This window comes from Ascidia mentula, chromosome 2 (genome assembly GCF_947561715.1).
Source record: "Ascidia mentula chromosome 2, kaAscMent1.1, whole genome shotgun sequence".
NCBI classification, from domain to species: domain Eukaryota; kingdom Metazoa; phylum Chordata; class Ascidiacea; order Phlebobranchia; family Ascidiidae; genus Ascidia; species Ascidia mentula.
In genome coordinates, this window is record NC_138567.1 from 226,330 (window position 1) to 253,060 (window position 26,731).

The 26,731-nt window shown below is 41.1% G+C and overlaps 1 protein-coding gene, 1 long non-coding RNA gene and 1 pseudogene across 8 annotated transcripts in view; 1 reads left to right on the forward strand and 2 right to left on the reverse strand.

Moving 5' to 3' along the window:
• LOC145889438 (MAP kinase-activating death domain protein-like) overlaps window positions 1-26,731 on the reverse strand; it is a 66,414-nt pseudogene that overhangs the window by 21,710 nt on the left and 17,973 nt on the right. The gene's annotated exons all lie outside the window — the stretch shown is intronic.
• The window catches only part of LOC145889440 (uncharacterized), a 102,203-nt gene that overhangs the window by 6,663 nt on the left and 68,809 nt on the right, over window positions 1-26,731 (forward strand). Inside the window, exons 1-6 of one of the 2 annotated variants that reach the window (XM_082980400.1) lie at window positions 15,766-16,523; window positions 17,106-17,207; window positions 17,800-17,880; window positions 18,468-18,578; window positions 24,716-25,450; window positions 25,799-25,903. In XM_082980400.1, coding sequence (XP_082836526.1) covers window positions 15,893-16,523; window positions 17,106-17,207; window positions 17,800-17,880; window positions 18,468-18,578; window positions 24,716-25,450; window positions 25,799-25,903 — 1,765 coding nt within the window. In that variant the 5' untranslated portion in view covers window positions 15,766-15,892. Of the gene's footprint in view, window positions 1-15,765; window positions 16,524-17,105; window positions 17,208-17,799; window positions 17,881-18,467; window positions 18,579-24,715; window positions 25,451-25,798; window positions 25,904-26,731 lie in introns of those variants that run through there. The other variant, XM_082980398.1, reaches the window with a different exon arrangement.
• On the reverse strand, window positions 9,108-11,581 carry LOC145889441 (uncharacterized). Of its 5 annotated transcripts, none has more exons than XR_014399502.1 (6): window positions 11,191-11,581; window positions 10,683-10,786; window positions 10,493-10,573; window positions 10,076-10,192; window positions 9,777-9,915; window positions 9,108-9,423 (listed from the first exon to the last, which is right to left on the reverse strand). It is a non-coding gene; the product is annotated as an uncharacterized LOC145889441 (long non-coding RNA). The 5 variants fall into 5 exon arrangements; XR_014399499.1 differs by having other exon boundaries at window positions 10,647-10,786; XR_014399501.1 differs by having other exon boundaries at window positions 10,640-10,786.

The window sequence follows — 26,731 nt, forward strand, 5'->3', positions numbered from 1 at the left end:
ATTGGAATATCGTAGAGAGTCGAATTGTATCACGGGAATGTTTTGCAGATATTATAGAAAATCGTTTCGCAACCATTGATATGGATGTTCGCCCTGTCCGGGGTGAGCGCCTGTTTTACTTTGGCTTCTAGCAGGGGAAACACCCTATGAAAGCGATTGCGCATCAAACGCACCGCTTTGTAATGTATTTGACCAAGGTAATCTATGAACCTGTCAATCAACTCTTGCGGTTGGCCTGTTGTGACGAAACACTCGCCTTGTTCGAACCCAGCTGCACACGTCAACGTTAAGAGGAATGTGTACAGCTTGGCATCAAAAGATCCAGGTAATCTATGAACCTGTCAATCAACTCTTGCGGTAATGTGTACAGCTTGGCATTCCGTTTTATCCGTTCGTTTGGAATAATTATGCTGACTCAGCATCGCCTCGAAGTCATAGCAAATCACAAATGGATAAAAGCGATGTTGCGGCGGTAAGTCAATGCCGCACAGTTTCAAGCGTTCGAAAATCGTTGGTCTGATGGAAAATGCGCCACTTGGTCTCACGTGTGACAAGAGAACACGTTTTCTGGTGCTGTTCACAGCGGTCAGCCCGAGTAAAGGTTACTTTGCACATCGGGCAAGCAAAGTTCGATGCGTAGGTAGGAAAATCCGTGATGAGACAGAAATGATTGTTTGTTAAATCCAGGTTCATGATCGTTGTGCGCTTTTTCCGTTGAACACTTCGGTAAAATATCGCACGCCCCACGGCGCTTTTGGCCTTAAGACCTTGATATTTAAACCAAAGCACGCTTCAATTTGAGGTAGAGCACTCAAGCTCACACCTCGGAAACTATCAACACATTTTTCGCCTGGGAATTTCCGACAAAGCTCGGTGGCGATGCGACCAAGGCCACGATTGCATGATTGTATTAAGGTCGCTGTAAACTTCATGGTTCTTTATCGTGACGTTACACTATTGCGTATCGCGCGGTCACCTTGCATTGGTTTTAAAGCTTTCGAATGACTGAAGTAAATCAAATAAACCGAGCTTCTCGAGCGACTGCGATATTTCGCTTGAGCGCGCCACGGTTGGAATATGCGGTTGGCCGGCGTTGCACGGAATGCCGTCTTGTGTGCCGCTCGCAAGCATGTTTTGCAAAGCAATCGGTGATTTCTGAGGGCTGCGACAAATGCAATGACTCCATTCAATTGTAGTAATTATGTGAAAAAAGTACTACCTGAAGTCGCTCACGCGTGACGTCTCCGCGGACGCCGGTTCGTTTCGCGTTTTTGGCAACGCGTTTGACGAGCCAAGATTATTCAATGCGTCATTGTATTGCCCACTAATATCTTCCATTGCCCCGAATCTCGGAAACGTATGACTCTGATTCCGTTCGGAGTAGTCCCCGATACAGCGATCTGGACGCATGTAAAACCCAATGCGATTACAAAGCGTCCCCAAACAGTTAAACCAAGATAATAACACTGCTCTACGCCAGTTCCATGCAGGCAATCACCACTTTCGTCGTACATTTATAGCGACAAAGCCATTTGTTTTTTTGCTGGGTTTGAACTTTTCTCTTCCCTGTTTACGATTTCCACCATCTGTCGTCGCGTTTAAAATTTAACGCCCGTAACCCGCACACGACAAGGCCAAACTGACAATGGTACGAATCGGTAATTGAGCCCAATTATACCAACATGAATTTCAAACTCAATGCCCCCAAAAAACCCACGCCGAGATCAGCTTCAAAAAGCGATACACGAAATAATTTTCACCGAATGGCATAATTTACGCATGCGACATCAAAAACATTGACGAATCACATTTTATTGCCACTGAGCGGCGAACATAGTTCACGCAAATACGACCTTTGTAATGACATTAATCACGACGCCGTTTAGACGTCCGAATCATACAGGAATCAATTCAACCGCCATTAAAACGATTTAGCTTTGCAATGGCCGAAATCAAACAAGCTCAGGCACACCTAGACGAAAACAACTCGATGAACAAGGGTCAGACCGGGGTCATGACTAATAATAGTGTCTCTCTCTCTGCGCTCTCGTTCCGGTTCAGTGAGAATTGTAACGCACTCCCAATCAAGACCGGAAAACAGAGAGTACCTGCGAGTGTCTCCCTAAGACATTTCGCCCTTTACAACGCATACGTAAGAAACTGAGAGAGTACTCTTTCCTGTCTCCCAATCGGAAAGTGAATCTCAGAGACAGGAAGGAAGTCTCTGAGAATCTCTCCTCTGTCACCTATATACTGCTAACGTCAAATTCAACGAAAACCCCACTCTTTACACTGATAACATGTTGTGAATTAAGGTACTTTCCAAAACTGTCTGCAAGTATCTTTTCGTACGGCCTTAGACGATGTATGTGATTAGGCGAAATATATATCGAAGACGTTTCAATTAACCAAACACTTTACACATGAAAGTAGTTCAACCTCATACACAAGTTTTGCCATCTCAAAGTTTCATCAACAAGCCTAGATTAAATATTTAAAAACTGGTGTAATATCAGTGGATTCAGGAGTAATGTAAGACTGCCATTAAAAATTAACATTTCGCACAAATTGTTACCGATATCTACAACACATGAACCCAAAATTTAAAATATTATCTGTAGTGACGTAGTACTGTAGTGACGTAGTGTTGTATCAGAGTATTTGGAAAGAATGGGAATTTTTTTTCTCTTTACATAATTTTTCATAATTTCCAATGTTTTTATTTCAGATGAAAACACCAAAATTTATGTGGATTTGTTGAAAAAGCAAAAATATTCCGAAGCAAGTAAAACAAAAAAACAACTTTCAAGGTCACTTGAAGGTCTTGGGGCAACTGCAGGAGAATTGAAAACAACTGGGGATAAAAAGAGAGAAGAGGGAAAATGTTTGGAATCGATTTTATTGTACGAACTTGGAGGTGAATTTTATTCAAGGCATCACGATGACGTAAGAGGGGTGGGAGGTGTGAAGGATTGTGTTTGGGGTTTGTATCAGACATGCGATGATTCGATGAAAACATCGGATTTTGTTCAAAAACTTCAAAACAAACGAATAATTCGTGATCACGTGATCCCACTGATAGAAACGATGAGACTCAAAATACAAAATATTAAAAACGTGGAAGAAGGAATAAAATGTGTAAATGAAGCGTGGTGTTTGCACGGGATTGGAGTGAGTCAATATTTCATCGGAGATTATTCGTCGAGTGAATCAACAATTAAACTTGGACTTGAAATGATGAGGAAACAGTTTGGTGAAAACTCAGCAAAGCATGAAGTGTTCGGGGTTTTGTTAAACAACCTTGGTTTTGTTTGCGAGAAAACAAATCGACTGAATGAAAGCGTGGATTTTTATCAAAAAGCAATCCAAGCTTGCAGAATAGTGACAGACATAACTGAAGAGAGAAGAAAGGAGGAGATTGAATTAAGTGAAAACAATTTACGACGAATTCAACCAATGTTGAGTCAGTGCAATTATTGATACATTTTATTGAGAATTACTAAGTCATTAGTTTGTATATTCACTCATTAATTTCTTTTTATTTCATGAATGCTTTATGTTAAGAATGTGGGGTTTGGAATTTTTAAACATGCTTTGAGACAGGGATTTGTCAAATACATAAAGTTTTGTTGCCAAGTCCAACATTGTCCTCCACAGTAATTTTCATGCCTGATAATTTGCCACAAGAATTTGTTGATCTGTTGATCGGCATAAACAGGGGTTGATTTAATATATTTGGTTTGGTGTTGTAACTATGACATAACTTCATATGATGAAAGTTGCCCTATTATAGGTAAAATAATTTCTTGTTGCAGCAATTCGAGGTACTGAAGAGCTTGCAACCACCTCCCATGACGTCACTTACCATCGGCCATCTAGTGGTGAAACAAACGAGCAGATCGTGCAGAGAACGGTTCACCAAACAGGTAACCAGAGATTTCTATTATAAAGTAAAATGTTATAATACTAACTCCGTGCATTTAAATTTGGCTCATCACCTCAAGCTTGCCTTAAATCAGTGACAGCCACTCTAACCACTAGTGGTAAGTCTTCCACGTTATACAAGGTAGAACTGGGTTTGGGATCGCTTTCATAAACAAAATCAAAATGAATGGCGCCGTTAAAAATGTGTAGGGACAACCTCAAGGCTGCAACAAAATGTCCAAATATGTAAATAAAGTTAGTCATGTTTTGTCCCAAGTCCATCCCATGTATTATAATTACTATTGACTAAAACAAGGGTTGGGATCGTATAAGCCACGGGAGAAGAATATCCTCACTAGGCTCAATTCCCGCGCTGCCGAAATAATTCCGTAACAACTTTGCGAGCACGCCTGGACCCTGTCACCACACCCGCTGGTTTCGCTATAGCAACACTCAGGTGTAGTGTCTTTTTATAAATGTGTCTTTTAACAATGAGTTTTGACTTTTAATGCAACCGCCGCCACTGAGGCCTGGTGATGATCTTGTTGAGTATTTCAATACTTTTGAATCGTACTGCGAAAGTATCGAAGCGACGGACCAGGTTAAACGGCATTTGTTCCTGGCAGCCATAACAACGTTATGAAATGGGCAATAGAGGATTGTGATGGCAACCTCCATGCAATCGAATCCAAAGAACTTTAGAAACTTGCCTTGCGCCATGAGACCAGTGCTGGACGATCAGGGAGGCAACGCGAAGCACTCACAAGATACGTGTAATTGCCCTGGGAAACGGGACGCTTATTCGTTTACGTCCGCTCAGTATTATGGCGTACAGCAGTAATTCGAAGGCAGTCCTGAATAACGAACTAACTACTATATAACACCACTACGAAGGCTACAGGGCCGGTGTTTGGCGGATACCATCTCGGCATTAATCAGGTACGAGCAAAGCTTGGTTGCAGCCGCTCAAGTCGACTGGACTTGGTGCTCAGCCCAGAGGTCACGTTGCAATCATAAGTACCTGGAGTGGGAGCGGTATTAAATAAGGTGGGAAGAATTGAGATGCAACCAAACAACATGTCTAAGAACTGACAACCTGAGGCCGGAATCAAAGAACTGAAACACGCAAATCTGTCGCTGTTCCGCCCAGACCATACATCTGAGCGTAAAAGCCGCAACGGCTGTGGTCGTGTTGGGCTGTCCTTGGTAAATATGCTATTAACCATCGGCCGAAAGGGCAAAGAGAGCGTGTGGTTTTGTTTCCAGATGTGCAGATGTCGGGACAGTTGACGGAACACCGACGAAAGTTTGAACCACATGTAACACATCACCAACCAGCAGCAACAGAGCCCGTTGTCCCGCGTTTCCTCCCACGTTTTGTGACGTTCACAATCGGCAAAGAATTGATGTTTTCTATGCTTGACGTCATATCACCGCAAATATGTACAGAGTTATGCGCATATCGCTACCCCTCTTCACCGACTTACGGAAAAGGGAAGGAGTTTCGTATGGGATAAATGTTACCAGAAAGCTTTTCGTGATCTCAAGGAACGTTTACCTGCGGCGCCCATTTTGCAATACCCAGATTTCGCACGGCCGTTTGTGGTCGATACAGACGCGTCCTATCCGCTGTTGGATGTGTTTTGTCACAGAACGTGGACGGTAAGGAGAGCGTAATTGTCTATGTGAGTAGATCCCTAAGTCGTGCCGAAAGAAACCATTCCACGACGATAAAAGAGTTGCTTGCTGTCTGCGACCAAACTGTATCGATGTTATCTTCTAGGTAGGAAGTTTTTGCTGTGAACCCAGATCTTTCTTCTCTTCTACGTTGTTTGCGGCAGTCGAAGGAACTTTACTGACAATGCGGGTGGAATATCTTTCCGCGTTTGACTTTGACCTTGAACACAGGCCGAGAGTAAAACATCGAAACGCTGAAGCGCTGTCACGTGTTTACGACAGCGACGTAAACCCAAATTTCCCATACAAGTTGACGACAGAAGCGGTCGAGATGCAAGTGGTGGAGTTTAAGACATAATTTTGCTACAGCCTAGAAGACATTGCGGCACATCAAGAAAACTACAATGATTTCTCCGTTGTGATGGATTGGTTAAAAAAGAGTGTGCGCCCCAAATTCAAAACCATACGACGTCACCCCCCTTTAATTCGATATTTGGTGGTCGCTCTTCCCTCGCCTGAGGAAAAAGGGATAGGTTTTGTGCGTGGAAACTTATCCTTAGGTAGAGATTATATTTAAAGTAGTTTTCCCTCCAAGTTTAAGACAAGGGTTATGGTTGCACTGCACGATGACGTGCTCAGAAGTTGGCATCTAGGTATCTCGAAAACCCTCTCGAAAGTCACCGAAAGGTTGTACTGGTACAGGTGGCGTGAAGACGTAGAACAGTTTTGTCGGGGATACAACGATTGTCAATATATAATAAAAAAACCGCACAAAGGACACATACACCATTGGTTCACTCGACGGAAAGTAGCCCAATGTAGCGAGTGGAGGTCGATGTGGATGGTCTTCTACCACTCACGCGACCGGGGTACGAATTTCCAAAGTAATTTGTTTTCCGAGTTATTGAGATTATTGGGATCAAAAAAAACCCGAATCACCGAATGTCGACCCGCGTGCAACGGTGGAAATACGCAACAATATAACCATTGTAACTATGCTACGTAAATATGTGAAACGAAACGAACACAAACGGGACGAAGCACTGCCTGTGGTGGTCGCAAACGCCCACGAATGTACCGGCTTCCTATCCCACACGCTTTTGACGGGGCGACCACTACGACTGCCCGTAGATTTGGTCGGGGAAACGTAGCGAAGGAGAATGAGATATCGGAAGCTAAAATCCATCGTTTACGCGATTGTTTGGAGCTGACGGAGAAATTTGTGCGAGAAAGTCTCCGACTCCACCGCCAGCGGATGAGGAGTCGATCGGAGACAACATTGGACGCCACATTCAGTCGGTGATCGCGATTTAATCCAGCGGTCCGTGTGGGAAAATATTAAAAGCTGCAAAGCGCTTCAGGACCCTACTACGTTGCCGAAGTGTTCGGCCCCTTCAACTATATCATCGAGGACGCAGCTGAAAACAAGCAAACGTTTCACTTGAATAGGATGAAGCCGACAACCGATATCTTCCCGGAAGTGGACGAAAGTGTGCGATCTGATCAGGAAGATGAAGTCGGGAGGGTCGGCCTACCTGCATGTGGTCGCGTTTATGTTCCAAAAAGGAAAAGTTTGGATACCGAGCAAGCGGCCCGCCGATTGGACGACCCTTTGTGTATTAACCTACCAAGCTGGACGGTGCGGGAACGCAGCCAAACAAAGTTTTGTCCATCGCCAGATACATAATCCCAGCGGAGTGGGACAGTCTTTAGGTTGGAGGGAATGTTGCGAAAAACGACCCACCACACTAATACTTCTCTTCATTCTTACTTTTGTTTTGTGAATTTTTTATTTGAACTTTATTGTAAATGCACACAACGCACCGCACTATTCCTTGTTATGTCGGTTTTCTTCACTTGCGTTTCATCCAATTTCCCTTCGGTTGATGATTATTTTTGCACTGTGCAGTGGATGTTTGCCACGTAACGCCTTAGTGATTACGTCCCGCATGTTGATTGGTTAATTGGCTTGGGACATGAGGCGACTAAAAAGTGGATGACTTGCTAGTCTTGGGCATTGTGTTGTATATAGCGATTTATTGGTGTTTGGAATGCGATTGTAGTAAGTCGCCCATTTATTCAAACCAGTATCAGGTATTTAGGTTTTGGTGGTGAGCCGTTATTTCAGGGTCCGGGCCTTTTACGAAGGCAGCGTTGGGGTAAAGATCTTATTTGAGGCTCTAGGGTTGTGTTTGGGGGTCGCCGCTCAAATCCTCACTAGCCTCAATTCCCGCCCTGCCGAAATAATTCCGTAACAATTACATATAATACAAATCATAGATATCGTAGTGCTCTGCTATGGGTTTTTCTAGAATAACCTCCCATTTAAAACATTATTAACTTGTAACGCTACAGATTATGCTGCATCGTTTTGTTGATAAAAATACACATACGTCAGCAACATGAAGCGAATACTTTAACCTTCAGTGTTTATTGATGCAGGTTATTTAGTAAACCTGCACAAGTGATGTATCTATGGTATATTAGTGTAAATAATATTGCTGGAAACGAAAACGGTAATCTACCAGTTCTTACCAACATAAGTTAGAAGGTAAATTTAACGAAAACCCCACATTTAAAAAATATATACTTGTTGTTCTCTAGCGCCACTAATGTTTTCCGCCATAACGATGACCTTTGACATGAACGCCAGGAAACAAAGTTGCAAAAAATATTTTCATGTTAGGAATTAAACTGTTTCGCTTTGTTTAATTAAATTGTTTCTGTTTCAGATGAAAACATCGACCTAAATTCCCTGATAAAAAAATACGCGGATTTGTTTGAAAAGCAAAAATATCCTGAAGCAAATGAAACAAGAAACCAACTTTCAAGGTCACTTGAAGGTCGTGGGGCAACCGCAGAAGATTTGAGAACAACTGGAGATGAAAAGAGAGAAGAGGGAAAATGTTTGGAATCGATTTTATTGTACGAACTTGGAGGTGAATTTTATTCAAGGCATCACGATGACATGAGAGGGGTGGAAGGTGTGAGGGATTGTGTTGGGGGTTTGATGCTGACATGCAAAGATTTGATGGAAACATCGGATTCGAATCAAAAACTTCAAAACAAACAAATAATTCGTGATCACGTGATCCCACTGATGGAAACGATGAGACTCAAAATACAAAATATTCAAAACGTGGAAGAAGATTTAAAATGCATAAATGAAGTTAATTGTTTGCTTGGGATTGAATTGAGTCAACGTTCAATCGGAGATTATTCGTCGAGTGAATCAACAATTAAACTTGGACTTGAAATGATGAGGAAACAGTTTGGTGAAAACTCAGCAAAGCATCAAGTGTTCGGAGCTTTGTTAATCATTCTTGGTTTTGTTTGCGAAGAAACAAATCAACTGAATGAAAGCGTGGATTTTTATCAAAAAGCAATCCAAGCATACAGAATGGCAACAGACATAACTGAAGAGGGAAGAAAGGAGTTGATTGAATTAAGTGAAAACAGGTTGCGAGAAGTTACAGAATTGTTACAACAGTAGGCATTGTGTCGTCACATAGCCAATGTGTGAAGTAAACATGATTGAAAACTTTGTACAGTTTTACTTGAAGCAAAAACAAATATTGATGATTTGTGTAAATATTGTGTCACTAAATGTGAATTCTATCCATGCAATGATTTGTAAATAATGAAAACTGTCATGATATCGTTTGAGAATGGGAATACATTAATTTTGTTGAGAAAAAGTGAATAAGATTATTTTCCTTTGTAAGAAACAAGCCAGTTACACATTGTTTATAACTTGGGATTGTTGGTGGAAATCCTGCCAGGTCAGTTTTCTGCTTGTTCGAGTAAGTTTTCATCATTTGCCTGCAAAACATGGAAGTGTTGGTTGTGTTTTCTATTAAATAGATGGCTGTTTGTCAAACAGATATTGAAATACGGAATATTCATAACATTTCCAGCATCAAAATAAAGTTTAAAGCTATTAAATTATCAAAGATTAACAAATCCAGGGGTCATGAGAGGAAAAAATGTTCCTATGAAAAACCCCCAGACCCCAGTGGTGGGTTTCAAATATTTTAGCATCTGGTTCTCTCATTAGAAGCATGTCATAGTAACCGTGGGATTACAATGCAGAAGTGAAACATAGGCCTACACATACACTGGTTAACAACCGGTTCGCTTAGGTCGTTAAATATGAAAAACCGGTCCCCACTAACCAGATGAATCCCACCAATGCTTGGACCAACATTAGCTCAGGGGCCACAGAGCCATGAAAATCCCTTTAAACAACTACATTAATATTCTTGCAAAGAAACAGGGGTGAATGTAGTGTCAGGTATGTTATCTGTTGTTCACCTAAAAATTGTCACTAAAATGTTAGCAAGCAAAATTCAGCGAGGTAATTTTAAACGTAGGGTTGGACTCATTCTGCCACAAGTGTTAAGCACAAGTACTGTATACAAGGGTCATTGGGCAATAAGGTGCACTATATAATTTACAAACTGCTGATAATTACCTTCAAACTTGGGAATTACAAAATGAACCAGTTGTTGTTTGGATAATAAACATCACAATGCAGTTCACATTCAGATTGACAACATTTGTATATCAAGCATCCTTGCATGCAAACAACCTGCAGCAAAAATATAAGTTACAAATGGTTGCTGAATACATTATGTTGATTCCAACAGAAAAACTATGCTCTGCAATTTAGAACAAATACGACAACGGTTATGGCTGGCACACAAGGTGATAATTTGATGACACCCCAAATAATTTATGAATTTATATTTTAATGCCATATATCTGACCCCTGAAAAAAGGCTGCTGTCAAATCTAAGGTTACTCGATCAATTTAATTCCACATTAATAAAAGTACAACAAGTTTACGACTTCACAAAGTACACATAGAATCCGGTACCACTTAACATACTGCGTCACACGATATCGCTTGGTTGCAAGCTTATGAGGTCCCATTATGTGTTGTCTGATTTCAATGTTAAGGGTATGTGGTCTATATAGAAAAATGTACAGAGTTAATTAGGTTTGAGCTCCACCTCGCTAGGAAAAGAGGACTTACTGCTTACAATTTAAAATAGACTTTTTGCATAAAGTTAACGTACTTTCTTCTTCTAACGTTTGGTCTGCCACACAGCAAGACTTCATCAGGGTTTGGTACCAATCTCATTCAGTTTTACAACATCAACCATCCTTGCATGAAAATTATCTGCAGCAAAAATATAAGTGACAAGTGTTGAACAAATGATAACAAATATGACAGGGTTATGGCTGACATGAGAGGTGATAATTTACCAATTTGTATTTCGATACAAAATCAAATCATGTTTATTTTGCGCAAAAAAACAACTACTCAGATGAACAATATACAAAGAAATAAAATGGAATGGGCACCGATAAAACCATAAAGGTTATCGAGTCAAGTGCCCATAGAAGTCATTAACATTATGACTTAATTTGTATAAACTGACATGCTGTGTTCAAAAGCGAAAACGCTTGATCATGTTTGGGACAAAGCCGTCTGCTTTAATGAAGCAAAAGTTTCATCAAATATGTGCTTTAATTTGGATAATATAATCTCTCTTTCAAACTTAGTGAAATATCCATTCTTACCCTAATGATTTAACATTGCCTCCTGCTGATTTGCATTCTGGGGAAAGGGATGTATTTATAAAGTCAGTGAAATAATGATATCAGTGCATTTATTTTCATATTAGCAATCATTTGAAACACAAAACATTCATTTTCTGGAATACCAAATAAATCACAAAAAATAACTGTTTCAACAGGAAAGATATACATATGTATGTATATCTTGCTATGCGAAAGCATGGTATTATTACTGCGTTATCTGATACGGTGGTAGAGATCCCCTAAGTACGTGAAGGTCAGTGTTGCCAGATTTTTTTTACCAAAAGCGCCTAATTTTTTGTTTCAACACGCCCAAAAGCACCAATTTCTGCAAAAACAATACGTCCAAATGCGCCCAATGTTAATGAAGTTTACACATATCAGTTATGTTATGTACACCAATGGTCATTTTATGCTTATGGTTGAACACTTAAACCGTAAACTAAGACCGTGAGCAGGACGCAACACCTGTAACACTCATTATTTTGATCACAGTCGTCTTTACAATATGATTATGACGTCATATTTCGTTGTGTGGTCAGTTTGCAGTATTTTGAATACGGCTGAAACAGCGTTTTGTCACATAATTGTTCAGCTAATTACCAAATTTTTAAATTTCTAAAACACGCCCAAATGTGCCCAAAGCGCAAGGTGCAACAAAAAAGCGCAAACACCCAAGACAACACGCCCAATTGGACGTAAAAAGCTCACAACTGGCAACACTGTTCGAAAGCCTACATACACTTTCACGCCTTTTCATGTGGGTGGTATTCCTTTGAAACGGTGGTATAATCATTTGTATTCCTTCGAAATGAACGCAAGTCTGTCATGTAAATAATAATGAATTAATTTTTGAAAACATTTGTTTGTGATGTGATAATGCAATCGAAAGTCGTTTACAACACTCGTTAAATTGCTTGAATTAATTAAACACATTACTGTTCAATCATGCGAAACGATTTTGGTAAAGTTTGACAACGAAGGTTTTACGTCGAGTTACGGAGCCTTTTCCTCCTGTCCATTTCACAACCATTCGATCGGCGTTCTGTAAAAAATATCCCACAGCTTGTCACCACTTACCGAAATGATCTAGTTAGATTCCCGAAAAGTGACTCATTTCTTTAAAGGTGAGCTTCTGTGACCTTGGGAACGTCATACGTAGCGTCTGAAGTGAGGAAAGGATGTAGGTTAAAGTTAACCGCAAAGTAGTACGATGAGGTTCTCTCCTGACTTCCACTCGGCTGCGATGGGAACTGTTTTTCACATTTAACGTCGCCCAGCAATCAGAACACCAGGTTTTAAACTTTCCAATTAACAACTGATCCCAAAAAAAAGCCAAAGAGAAATTTTGCTCGCATTTATTACGTAACGAGTTTACAGGTCTCCAAAATGCAACTTATATAAGTCCTCAAAACGAATGTTGCTTTTTTGTATCTTGGTGTTTGTACAATTCATTTAACACTTGCGCAGTATTGATCAAAATTAATGTACTTAAACTCGAGTAAGCATATCTTTCTAGCCCCAGCAGCACAGAGCATTCTCACGTAGTTGTACTAGAACTAGTTTATTACTTTTAAGGTTTATTGTAAACAGCAAACCCTCAACGCACAACCTCACAAACGAATTACCTAAACCTAACTTCCTCGCGGCACTTGTCGCAATTGCCTTTAAGCTGACTTAATCGCTCAAGCTGTCCAGTAAACCACTCTCCGCGTCAGATCGAAGGCTGAGACGGCTTAAGACGCTTGCCTTTTTCTCTTCGCCGAAAACGAGAGAGTCGGATCGGCGAGTCAGCTTCGAAGCTGTCTTAAACCGTCATGTAAAGTGTGTGCGTCATATCAATCCATGTCACGAGGTGGTGCCATGAAGTTGATATTCAACGGTTGACGGAGGCTGTATAGTTACCACAATGTAACAGTCTTGCTTTGCTATTTAATACATTTAAAACCATGGAAAGTGTAGCTCCTGTCGTGGTAGTCGTGGTAGTTTCGTATTAACTGTATTACGACACATGTTTCCACTACAGTGTTTATCATGTGTTTCTTCTATGCTGCTGTAACTAAACTGCATTGCGTGTCCCATACTCTGGGCTGTTAATTTGATTCCGTGAGAAGACTCACAGAATAGAAAAACCCGTTGCTATTTCAGTCATCGGGATTATAATAACCAAGCTAGAAGAATGATAACACTTCTAGCAAGCCAATTTCTTAGCACGAAATCAGGAAGTAATTAGAGTGACTGAACGGGTCTTTCTGTTCTGTGAAAGTGACTGCATGAGTAACTGCAGTGCTAGCTGATTAGTGAGTGAATGTCGGGCTTATTTTTAAGTAATACGAACAGAAAACACAATAGGTATTTATAACTAGGTGCGATAAAAAAAGGTCTAAAAAAAAAGATATCTGGTCGAGTCGGATTCCAAGTGAAATCTACGTGTTACAAAATACAACTGGAAAAACTCCCCCAATTGACACAACACAAGAAACTTTCGCAGTTGGTATTTCAATGGAATTGTAAGTGTAGAAGTAACCGTTACTGGCTGTGGACTTTCGAAATACCTGCTTGGTACGGAAGCAACGCAAAAGTTCCACAAGAGAGTTTGCTACGTGCAGACAGCTGTTGTGCTACAAGTCTGAAAGTTACATTTGCATATTTGTAAACAGATAACTCGGCTTACATAATCATGGAAATTCATTCAGATGTAAGTATTGCTTAGAAATACAGTGTAAATGCCTCCTGGACAAATATTGTATTCAATAATTTTCCTCGCCTCTTCAAAACTGTACATAACGAATTCTTCGGTCGAATTGTAAGGTTGCAGTTATAACATACAAGTAGAACGTTGATTCCAAAATAGAATAGAACTGTAGGCTGATTCGATCATAATGGTGATTCAGAAAAGAATGTAGTTACAGACACACATGAGTATTCATGCTTGGAAGCTGATTGGTAGTTTATGTCACGTGACGCTTGTGACGCTTGAAATAATATGATACAAGGACAAGGATGCAGGATATCGTAAAATATGGCGCAACTAGGTTATATGCTGGTAAACAGGATGTAGGTGTTTTACATTAACTGAAGACAAAATACTTCAAAAGACAAATGGTTCACGAAGGCGTTATCGGATTATGTTGCGCTAGAGGTTGCAATCGGTTGCGATTTCATGGTGCTTTGTGCAGTGCTGTAAAATATGTGTGAAGTTTCTATTGGACGACTGTTACAATAGAAATGCTTGCATGTTACCTAATTCTTACTGTAGATGCTCAAACCACATCACGTACGGGCAATAAGGGATTTCCCCGTTTCATGCGTGGCTACTTTAACTTTAGTTTTCACGAAGACTTAGCAACATAACGACTCTAATATTTAGTTTAAGTTTGGAAAAACGTTGTTATGTATTAAGAGCATATTGGTTTTTTTTGCGGGATTTGCTTGAAGACCGTGTATTTCTACACTTTAGGGCGTGTCCAGCATTTTTGTTTAAGTAAGATGTTTTGCCTGTGTTTGAAATACCTCTGTGTAGTTCCTTGCTAACTATTTTGGTTCGGAAAGAGTGATATTTTCAACAAACATGTCCGAAACGCTAGTTTAACCATACCACGCATGAACCGGGGAAATCCCACTGCCCGTCCGTGAGGTTGTTAGGATCAATCAATTCTTATAATACTTATTTTTCCGCGCAAGCAAAGTTGTTGCGAATTAATAACGACACGTAATATATTATGACTTAATAAATATTCCCTTCTAGTTTTAACTGATATCTATGTTGAATATTTAAACCTTCCATAATTTAACAAACAAATCGCAAAAACACCTGAAATATAATTTGTGTTGATGTTGTATTTATTTGTGTGCAGAATCCGAAGCTTCAGTCGGACAAGTTTGGCGAACATGAACAAGTGGATGGATCAGAAAGCAATGGTAAAGTTTGGATATTACTGTGTGTTGTTTCTGTAAAACTCTACACAGTGGACCATGATCCAATATTTCTATTTTGTTTAACTTTCACCACTGAATCCAACATTGGTCGAAAAATATTAAAACCGGATTAAATTTTGGAAGTGACAGCCCACCTTTCAATGTTTTAATTTTTTTTTTTTTTTTTTGTTGAAACTTTTTTCTGATGCATTTACTGATTAATGATACGGCTCCATAGCTCCACCTTGTGGAAGCACTAACCCAAACTTTTCCTCAAAGTATTTATTCCCAGCATATGTTGGTGTTCCAGCAAGTCCATGGTTTCATTGACAACAATTGTGTTTTAAAGAAACAAGTGGGAGAGATCGATCCTCAGCACTTGATGATGTCACCGACGACCAACTGAGTTCTGAATCTACATCGGGACAAACTGATCATCTCCAACACACAGGTTAGGAAAACATTGAGATATTTAAAAAAAAATGCTTTTGTTGCTTTCACTGGTTGATGATACAGCTCCATAGCTCCACCTTGTGGAAGCACTAACCCAAACTTTCCCTTAAAGTATTTATTCCCAGCATATGTTGGTGTTGCAGCAAGTCCATGGTTTCATTGACAACAATTGTGTTTTAAAGAAACAAGTGGGAGAGATCGATCCTCAGCACTTGATGATGTCACCGACGACCAACTGAGTTCTGAATCTACATCAGGACAAACTGATCATCTCCCAACACCTGAGGGCTCCAAGAAGACCAACCCAACACCTATGGATGCCGAGAAGACCACCTCTCCACTGAAGAAGCGTTTGAGGAGAAAGGAGACGCCCAACATCAAGAAGACCAACCCAACACCTGAGGATGCCGAGAATACCACCTCTCCACTGAAGAAGCGTTTGAGGAGAAAGAAGATGTCCAACACCAAGAAGACCAACCCAACACCTATGGATGCCGAGAAGACCACCTCTCCACTGAAGAAGCGTTTGAGGAGAAAGGAGACGCCCAACACCAAGAAGACCAACCCAACACCTGAGGATGCCGAGAATACCACCTCCCCACTGAAGAAGCGTTTGAGGAGAAAGAAGATGCCCAACACCAAGAAGACCAACCCAACAGCTGAGGATGCCGAGAAGACCACCTCTCCACTGAAGAAGCGTTTGAGGAGAAAGGAGACGCCCAACACCAAGAAGACCAACCCAACACCTGAGGATGCCGAGAATACCACCTCCCCACTGAAGAAGCGTTTGAGGAGAAAGGAGACGCCCAACACCAAGAAGACCAACCCAACACCTGAGGATGACGAGAAGACCACCTCCCCACTGAAGAAGCGTTTGAGGAGAAAGGAGACACCCAACACCAAGAAGACTGACTTACCTTTGTCCTTTGAGCAGAATTCTCAAGGTAAACAGACAACAGACATGTTTATCATTATCCACACTGTCAACATTTGATCCTCAAACCTCCTCTTCGGGGCATGCTTTAGTCAACCTTTTTTACAACAAACATTTGACAAATTTCACTGCCTCCACAAAATTCAAAACCTCAAAAACTTTTGGTCACATTATGAACTAAAAACAACAAAATCTCTTATTTGATAATCTCGGGTGTAAAGTTAAAGCGAAATTGAATCCCAAGCAATAACTGTCAAGAGTGAGAGAGGTGAAGATGACAAGGAAAATGCTTGTGTTTATTTTGCAAATGTACTGAAAGAGTGGAATCCCGTGTAGATTTAGTACAAACATGTAAAAATTATAAAATTGCCTTTTACCATTTAAATTTGTTTAATGGTGAAAGAATTAACAAAATGTGTTCCATGTTTTCATAAAAAAGCATTTTTTGGAGATTTCAATGGTTGGTGATGCGACTCCATAGCTCCACCTTGTGGAAGCACTAACCCAAACTTTTCCTTAAAGTATTTATTACCAGCATATGTTGTTGTTGCAGCAAGTCCATGGTTTCATTGACAACAATTGTATTTTAAAGAAACAAGTGGGAGAGATCGATCCTCAGCACTTGATGATGTCACCGATGACCAACTGAGTTCTGAATCTACATCGGGACAAACTGATCATCTCCAACACACAGGTTAGGAAAACATTGAGATATTTCATTTGGTGATGACAGTGATTTGTATAATCACCACAAAGTGTAAAAGTGTTTGCTTTGCTACTTGGGGAACTAGAACATCTACAATCACTTAGCTGCACCGAAGAGACCAAGTAGATTAAAACAGTTGCTATTTGTCTGCACCTCACAGAATCCATTTGTTGTAATGTTCAATTTTCTTGGCCTAAAATTCAACTACTTGCAGTATATATTGAAAACACAAACATTATGAAACAAAACACTACAACATATATCTGTAGGACCTATAAAGCAATTAAACCAATGGAAATCCTGTTATCAAGGCCGTCTGCCGTAATGCATCTAGCGACTGTTCCGCTTGTTTCCCAATGACCGTTGATGGGTCTTGTGACTTACATAGGGACCTAGTGTTGTTCAAAGTTTAAAAAATAAAATTTGTGTGTGTGTTTATAGGGAATAGATTCATTAAGAGTCAATATCCAACCTTCAGATCATCATGCTTGCAGTCTTTACTGCAGTTTAAACTTGAAACAGACTTGTGACAAAAAATATTTGTCTTTAAACTTTTATTCCAACAATTTTTCTTCACAAGGCGCTGATGGAGGTCAAAGTTCATCTGGTGTTAAAGTACAACAACAATCCCATGCTACAGAGAATCGTCAACAAGAACAAGGTACATAACAGTAGCAAAAGAGCAATAATAACAATTAAGCTGCAGACAGTAGTCCATTAGAGCTGTTTTGACCTGTAAGGATTTAAAAGTATCACAAAGTGGAAAATTCTCTGCTAGTTTAAAAGCTAGTTTTCTGTTACAGTCATTAGTTGCAGTGATGGGACCTAACATGTGAAGCAGTTTGCACTACTGTCTGCATCTCATGGTACAATGTATTGTAATGTGTCAATCAAGCTGGTCAATTTATCCTAACGCTTTTAAACATATTGTGACTCATCACAAGTCAGACAAAACTTCATGAAAAATAGTTTGTTTACCAAATTAAATTTTGTAAACTTGCATTCCTGTTTTTGTTCTTATTGGAACTTTTTGTGGAATATTTATTTGTCACAAAATAGAAAGTAACTAAATCTTTGCTGTCATAAAAATATTGGAAAAATAACAAACTCCCACATGTGAGATGTAGAAAATGAAACTATTTTCACCATAGACCAGGGGTCAACAAACTGTGGTTTACGGGTTTAAATGAAATTATTTACAAAACTAAACTTTGAGATAATTGATCTGTAACTATGGCAATTGTGCAGACTCAACTAGATCCAAGTCCAGTTTTTTGAGAATGATTTTCCCTCGGTTTGGAAAGAAAGACTCCCCCAACCACCCAGGTAACATTAAGAATGACCACTCTACACTGGATGGTAATTCTAATTTATTGTTGACTGATGACCAAGCCATTATAACATTTATGTGTATGGCAATAAAATCTATGAAATTCAGTTTCCAAGGTCAACTGCAATATTGCATGTTGTGGAGGGGGCATGAACGGTCCTGGAGGGCTGCTTATGTATCTTTGGTATATTAGTGAAAACAGTAGGTCTGCAAAAGAAAACAGCAATCTACCAATTTTACCAACCTGAGTTGACGTTAGTAGTATATAGGTGACAGAGGAGAGAATCTCAGAGACTTCCTTCCTGTCTCTGAGATTCTTATTCCGATTGGGAGACAGGAAAGAGTGCTCTCTCAGTTTCTTACGTATGCATTGTAAAGGGCGAAATATCTTAGGGAGACACTCACAGGTACTCTCTGTTTTCCGGTCTTGATTGGGAGTACGTTACAATTCTCACTGAACCGGAACGAGAGCGCAGAGAGAGAGACACTATTATTAGTCATGACCCCGGTCTGACCCTTGTCCATCGAGTTGTTAGCCGTTTTCGTCTCGGTGTGCATAAGATTGATCTCGGTCATTGTAACGTGCATGCGGGCAGGTTAAATTTAAATAATTGCGTGAATTATGTTCGCCGCTCAGTGGCAATAAAATTGTGATTCGTCAATGTTTTTGATGTCGCATGCGTAAATTATGCCATTCGGTGAAAATTATTTCGCGTATCGCTTTTTGAAGCTGATCTCGGTGTGGGTTTTTTTGACATTGCGTTTAAAATTCATGTTGGTATAATTGGGCTCAATTACCGATTCGTACCATTATCAGTTTGGCCTTGTCGTGTGCGGGTTACGGGCGTGGAATTTTAAACGCGACGACAGATGGAAATCATTCGATTTGCGTTGTTCGTTTTTGCGTTAATATGGAATATGCGCACCCGTTTACATGCCTTAATTCTAGACCAACCGGGAGTGGAAAGACTTGTTTTGTCGCGCGCATGATAAAGGAAAATCTCATCGTGCCCCGTCCAGAACGGATTATTTGGTATTATGTTCAATGGCATCCTGCGTACGAGACCCTACCTGACACAATTGAATTCGTTCAGGGCTCCTACCTCTGTCGAGACAGGCGTGCGAACCCTTTTGATACTTGATGTGTGAAAGCAGTAAAATCGTCTCGCGTTTGTTCACATTGGGCAGTCATCATAAAGACACGAGTATAATTTACATCCTGCAGAACTTCTTTCTAAAGGGCAGCGAGCATCGAACAATCAGTTTGAATGCGCATTATTTTTTTGTGTTTAAGAATCCCCGAGATTCTTCCCAAATCACACACCTCGTGAAACAAGTATTCCCCTCTCACGTGAAAACCGTGCGAGAGTCAAATATGGGCGCCACGTCATCTCCGCACGGTTATTTGGTATTCGATTGTCGGCAGGAAACACCTGACAAGCTTCTTATGGGGGCCGGAGTGTTTGCGGGTGAAACTTCGTTCGCTTACGTTCCGAAAAACTTTCGAAATATTCCGTCGTCTTGACAAACACGCGCCTGATTTAAATAAGCTCTGCAAGGCTGCTAGTGCGAAGCACTGGTTCTCCGGTTAAGACACTTACACACTACACAAACCGCGCCGCAAGCATTTCAAACATTCACGTGTTGTTGTATCGGGTATCGTCGCTGTATGGCAAAGTGATCTGGTTGATGTGCAATCACTGTCATCTCGAAACCGTGGTGAGCGTTATTTGGTGACCATCATCCATGTTTTTTCGAAACACGTTTGGGTTTGTTGGCATTAAAAGAAAAACGGGTTCAAATCTTGAGCGTGTTTTCGATCACGTGATGCGAGCAAGCGGACGTCTACAGGATCTGTTACAAACCGATGCGAGTCGTGAGTTTTTCAACGGGGTCTTTCAGGCTTTCCAGGCATCGAATTCGATTTTACGTCACATACGATTAGGAAACGAAAGCGTCGGTCGTGGAACGATTTAATCGCACGCTGAAAGATCGAGCGTGGCGATATTTGACGAGCGTCGACAGTGAAAAGTTTATCGATGTGACGCAAATACTGGCGAGTTACAATCACTTCCATCATCGTAGCAATGGCATATCCCCGGTCGCGGTCAGTCATGCAAACGAGGAAGAAGTTTGGAATAATTTGTACGGTGAGCAGCCATGTCCGGATACCTGTGCGCTTCCCACCGATGCACCTGTTCGCGTTACTTTCGCCACAGCTCGCTTTAAAAAGACCACGTTCGCCAGTAGAGTCAGGAGATATTTTTTATCTTTTAGCGGCGTAGTGGACGCCCACCGACTTACAAAGTGCGTGATCACAGCGGTGACATTATGGAGGGGTGACGTTTTACGAGCAGGAATTACAGCGTGTGGAAGAGAGACATTCAAGGTGGGAAAAATTTTGCGAACGAGAAAAAGTCGTGACGTTAAACAATACCTGGTGAAGTGGCGACATTATGGCGAGCAGTTTAACTCCTGGATCGATGGACGAGAGTTCAGAAGGGGTCCCAAAAAGAAGCGTTGAGTGGTGGTTTTAAGGCAGGAACGTTCCTCTATCGGAGGTGGTGTTCGTGTTTCAGATTATCATCAAATATTCCGTGGTTGTGACGAGCTTGCTTAACCTAACGGCGGGGAGCCCTTACCAAACACAGTGGACCGCCCTGGTTTCCAGCTCTATGGGTTACATATTACCGGCCCCTGAATTGAAGAAATAAACTGAAAACTGAAGCTCCTAAACGCGATGTACGTGACCCGTTTGATATTTCGCACAGTGGAAGCACGCTTCGGTACACGCTCGAAGCCGGCCATTATGAAACGGGTCGAATTCTGGTGCAACGAATGCGACAGTAGAAGGATTTCAAGATCAAGCGCCTGGCCGGTCACACTGCACACGTTCCTGAAGGTTTTGCAGTAACGCTTTCACCCAAACTCGCCTCTATGCTTGGTTTCGAGCGCACCGAACTGCCACCAGGCCGGCATACGAGCGTGCATCCATGCGACGTTTCCTCGGATTTCTCGGGGATATTCGTCTACACAGACATCGTACAGTCGCGCTCTGTTGGTAATACCATGAGCCCGCTGCTGGAGATCGTTCCGGCTGGAGGTGAAATTGGCAAAAAGCATCGTTTGGTTTAACATCCGGTTCGCGTGCGACGATTCGACACCATCGAAAAGGCTTCATATGACGATAGAGGCAAACCGATATCATTTCAAGCGGGTGACGTTCACTTTCGCAAGAAGTCGTTACGCCTTTTACCATGTCTTGCCAAAAGCCGTACAACGCCGAGGCCGACATTGATTGGGCGGATTGTTCGCGAGTTTGGGGCGCGCCGTGTTGCCTGTTCTGAAGTCGAGCGCGCGGCAAGTAGGAAAACAGTTTTTAGTTTTTCTTCGGCTTCTTGTAGGGGAAACACCCAATGAAAGCGATTGCGCATTAGTTGCGCCGCTTTGTAATGTATTTGACCAAGGTAATCTGTGAACCTGTCAATCAACTCTTGCGGTTGGCCTGTTGTGACGAAACACTCACCTTGTTCGAACTCAGGTACGTCACTGCACACGGAAACGTTGAGAGGAATGTGTACAGCTTGGCATTCCGTATTATCCGTTCTTCCGTGTAAATTATGCTGACTCAGCATCGCCTCGAAGTCATAGCAAATCACAAATGAATAAAAGCGATGTTGCGGCGGTAAGTCAATGCCGCACAGTTTCAAGCGTTCGAAAATCGTTGGTCTGATGGAAAATGCGCCACTTGAAAATATCTCACGTGTGACAAGAAAACACGTTTTCTGGTGTTGTGTACAGCGGTCAGCCCAAGTAAAGGTTACTTTGCACATCGGACAAGCAAAGGTCGATGCGTACGTAGAAAAAGAGACAGAAATGATCGTTTGTTAAATCCAGGTTCATGATCGTTGTGCGCTTTTTCTTAGCCGTTGAAAACTTCGGTTCAAAATATCGCACGCTCCCAGCCCCTTTAGCCTGAAGACGTTGATATTTAAACCAAAGCACATTTCCCGCCTGTGAATTTCAGTCATAACTCGGTGGCGATGCGACCAAGGCTACCGCCCTATGGCATCTTCAGGTGCGATACATCGAAAAACACATAGGTTGTCTGTGATCGGTCGACCGTCAATCGTTTCATGAAATGTGATGAGACCCGTGTTGAGCGTGAGAAACCTCGGTGAATTGACTGGATTTCTTATCCAGGCGTGTGGTGTGTAAAAAACGTAGAAAGCAAGGTTTGTCAACGCTTCCACTGTCCATTTTGAATCGGGACGCTTTTGCCTGATGATTTCCAAATGATCTGCTCCAGCGAGCTTTTGAAAGAACGCGAAACATCATCCCGTGAGCGGATCAGAAAAGGTGTGGGGAATTGCATTGTTATCCGACGCATGAAAATATCGTCGTTCCCCAGAATGGTTTCTAACGTGAAACCGAAACTGCAATAAATTTTGAAAGTTCTCTGGCCGTCGCCTAATGTGACGTGGACCATGTGATCAACACGTGACCAAACGATCGACAGCGAAAAATTGTACAATGACGTCACACGTCCAATTCGGGCGTCTGCCGGCGGTTGCTCAACGGAAACATATAATTGCCAGTTCGAACCGCCGTCTGCTTGCAAAGCAATCGGTGATTTTGGAGATCTGCGACAAATGCAATGACTTCATTCAAATGTAGTAATTATGTGAAACGAGTACTACCTGAAGTCGCTCACGTGTGAGGTCTCCGCGGACGACGGTTCGTTTCGCGTTTTTGGCAACGCGTTTGACAAACCAAGATTATTCAATGCGTCATTGTATGCCCACTAATAGATTCCATTGCCCCGAATCCCGGAAACGTGTGACTCTGATTCCGTTCCGAGTAGTCCCCGATACAGCGATCTGGTTTGAACTTTTCTCTTCCAAGTTTACGATTTCCACCTCATGTCGTCGCGTTTAAAATTACACGCCCGTAACCCGCACACGACAAGGTCAAACTGATAATGGTACGAATCGGTAATTGAACCCAATTATACCAACATGAATTTCCCACGCCGAGATCAGCTTCAAAAAGCGATACGCGAAATAATTTTCACCGAATGGCATAATTTACGCATGCGACATCAAAAACATTGACGAATCACATTTTTATTGCCACTGAGCGGCGAACATAATTCACGCAATTACGACCTTTGTAATGATATTAATCACGACGCCGTTTAGACGTCGTCCGAATCATACAGGAATCAATTCAACCGCCATTAAAACGATTTAGCTTTGCAATGGCCGAGATCAAACAAGCTTATGCACACCGAGACGAAAACGGCTAACAACTTGTTGGACAAGGGTCAGACCGGGGTCATGACTAATAATAGTGTCTCTCTCTCTGCGCTCTCGTTCCGGTTCAGTGAGAATTGTGACGTACTCCCAATCAAGACCGGAAAACAGAGAGTACCTGTGAGTGTCTCCCTAAGATATTTCGCCCTTTACAATGCATACGTAAGAAATTGAGAGAGTACTCTTTCCTGTCTCCTAAAGGGAAATAGAATCTCAGAGACAGGAAGAAAGTCTCAGAGATTCTCTCCTCTGTCACTTATATACTACTAACGTTAAATTCAACGAAAACCCTTTTTACACTGATAGCATGTTGTAAATTAACGTAACGCACTCCTAAGCTCAGAGAAAACAGTGGTTTCTGCATGTCAAGGTGATTTTACAGGGGGTGTGTGCGTTTCTCACGACCATGAACTTTCCAAAACTGACTGCAAATATTTTTTCGTGCGTCATTAGACGATGTATGTGATTAGGCGAAATATATATCGAAGACGTTTCAATTAACCAAACACTTTACACATGAAAGTAGTTCAACCTCATACATAAGTTTTGTCATCTCAAAGTCATCAACAAGCGTAGATTAAATATTTAAAAACTGGTGTAATATCAGTGCATTCAGGAGTAATGTAAGACTGTCATTAAAAATTAACATTTCGCACAAATTGTTACCGATATCAACAACACATGAACCCAAAATTTAAAATATTATCTGTAGTGACGTAGTACTGTAGTGACGTAGTACTGTAGTGACGTAGTACTGTAGTGACGTAGTGTTGTATCAGAGTATTTGAAAAGAATGGGAATTTTTTTTATCTTTACATAATTTTTCATAATTTCCAATGTTTTAATTTCAGATGAAAACATCGAAATTTATGTGGATTTGTTGAAAAAGCAAAAATATTCCGAAGCAAGTAAAACAAAAAAACAACTTTCAAGGTCACTTGAAGGTCTTGGGGCAACTGCAGGAGAGTTGAAAACAACTGGAGATAAAAAGAGAGAAGAGGGAAAATGTTTGGAATCGATTTTATTTTACGAACTTGGAGGTGAATTTTATTCAAGGCATCACGATGGCGTGAGAGGGGTGGAAGGTGTGAAGGATTGTGTTTGGGGTTTGAGTCTGACATGCCAAGATTTGATGAAAACATCGGATTTGTATCAAAAACTTGAAAACAAACGAATAATTCGTGATCGCGTGATCCCACTGATGGAAACGATGAGACTCAAAATACAAAATATTAAAAACGTGGAAGAAGAAATAATAGGCATAAATGAAGTGTGGAGTTTGCACTGGATTGGATGGAGTCAACTTTTAATCGGAGATGATTCGTCGAGGGAATCAACAATTAAACTTGGACTTGAAATGATGAGGAAACAGTTTGGTGAAAACTCAGCAAAGCATCGAGTGGTCGGAGATTTGTTAAACAACCTTGGTTTTGTTTGCGAGGAAACAAATCGACTGAATGAAAGCGTGGATTTGTGTAAAAAAGCAATCCAAGCCAAAAGAATGGCAACAGACATAACTGAAGAGATAAGAAAGGAGTGGATCGAAGGAAGTGAAATCAATTTACGACTTCTTCAACCAATGTTGAGTCAGTGCAATTATTGATACATTTTTTGAGAATTACTAAATCGTTAGTTTGTATATTCACTCACTAATTTCTTTTTTAGTCCATGAATGCTTTATGTTAAGAATGTGGGAATTTTTAAACATGCTTTGAGACAGGGATTTGTCAAATACATAAATTTTTGTTACCAAGTCCAACATTGTCCTCCACAGTAATTTTCATGCCTGATAATTTGCCACAAGAATTTGTTGATCTGTTGAACGGCATAAACAGGGGTTGATTTGAAATATTTGGTATATGGTGTTGTAACTATGACATAACTTCATATGATGAAAGTTGTCCTATTATAGGTAAAATAATTTCTTGTTGCAGCAATTCGAGGTACTGAAGAGCTTGCAACCACCTCCCATGACGTCATTAGGCCATCTAGCGGTGAAACATACGAACAGATCGTGCAGAGAACGGTTCACCAAACAGGTAACCAGAGATTTCTATTATGAAGTAAAATGTTTTTATACTGACTCCGTGTATTTAAATTTGGGTCATCACCTTAAGCTTGCCTTAAATCAGTGACAGCCACTCTAACCACTAGTGGTAAGTCTTCCACGTTATACAAAGTAGAACTGGGTTTGGGATCGCTTTCGTAAACAAATCAAAATGAGTGGCGTCGTTAAAAATGTATAGGGACAACCTTAAGGCTGCAACAAAATGTCCAAATATGTAAATAAAGTTAGTCATGCTTTGTCCCAAGTCCATCCCATGTATTATAATTACTATTGACTAAAACAAGGGTTGGGATCGTATAAGCCAGGGGAGAAGAACATCCTCACTAGGCTCAATTCCCACGCTGCCGAAATAATTCCGTAACAACTTTGCGAGCACGCCTGGACCCTGTCACCATACCCGCTGGTTTCGCTATAGCAACACTCAGGTGTAGTGCCTTTTCATAAATGTGTCTTTTAACAATGAGTTTTGACTTTTAATGCAACCGCCGCCACTGGGGCCTGGTGATGATCTTGTTGAGTATTTCAATACTTTTGAATCGTACTGCGAAAGTATCGAAGCGACGGACCAGGTTAAACAGCATTTGTTCCTGGCAGCCATAACAACGTTATGAAATGGGCAATAGAGAATGGTGATGGCAACCTCTATGCAATCGAATATAAAGAACTTAAGAAACTTGCCTTGCGCCATAAGACCAGTGCTGGACGATCAGAGAGGCAACGTGAAGCACTCACAAGATGCGTGCATTTGCACTGGAAAACGAGACGCTTATTTGTTTACGTTCGCTCAGTAATACGACAC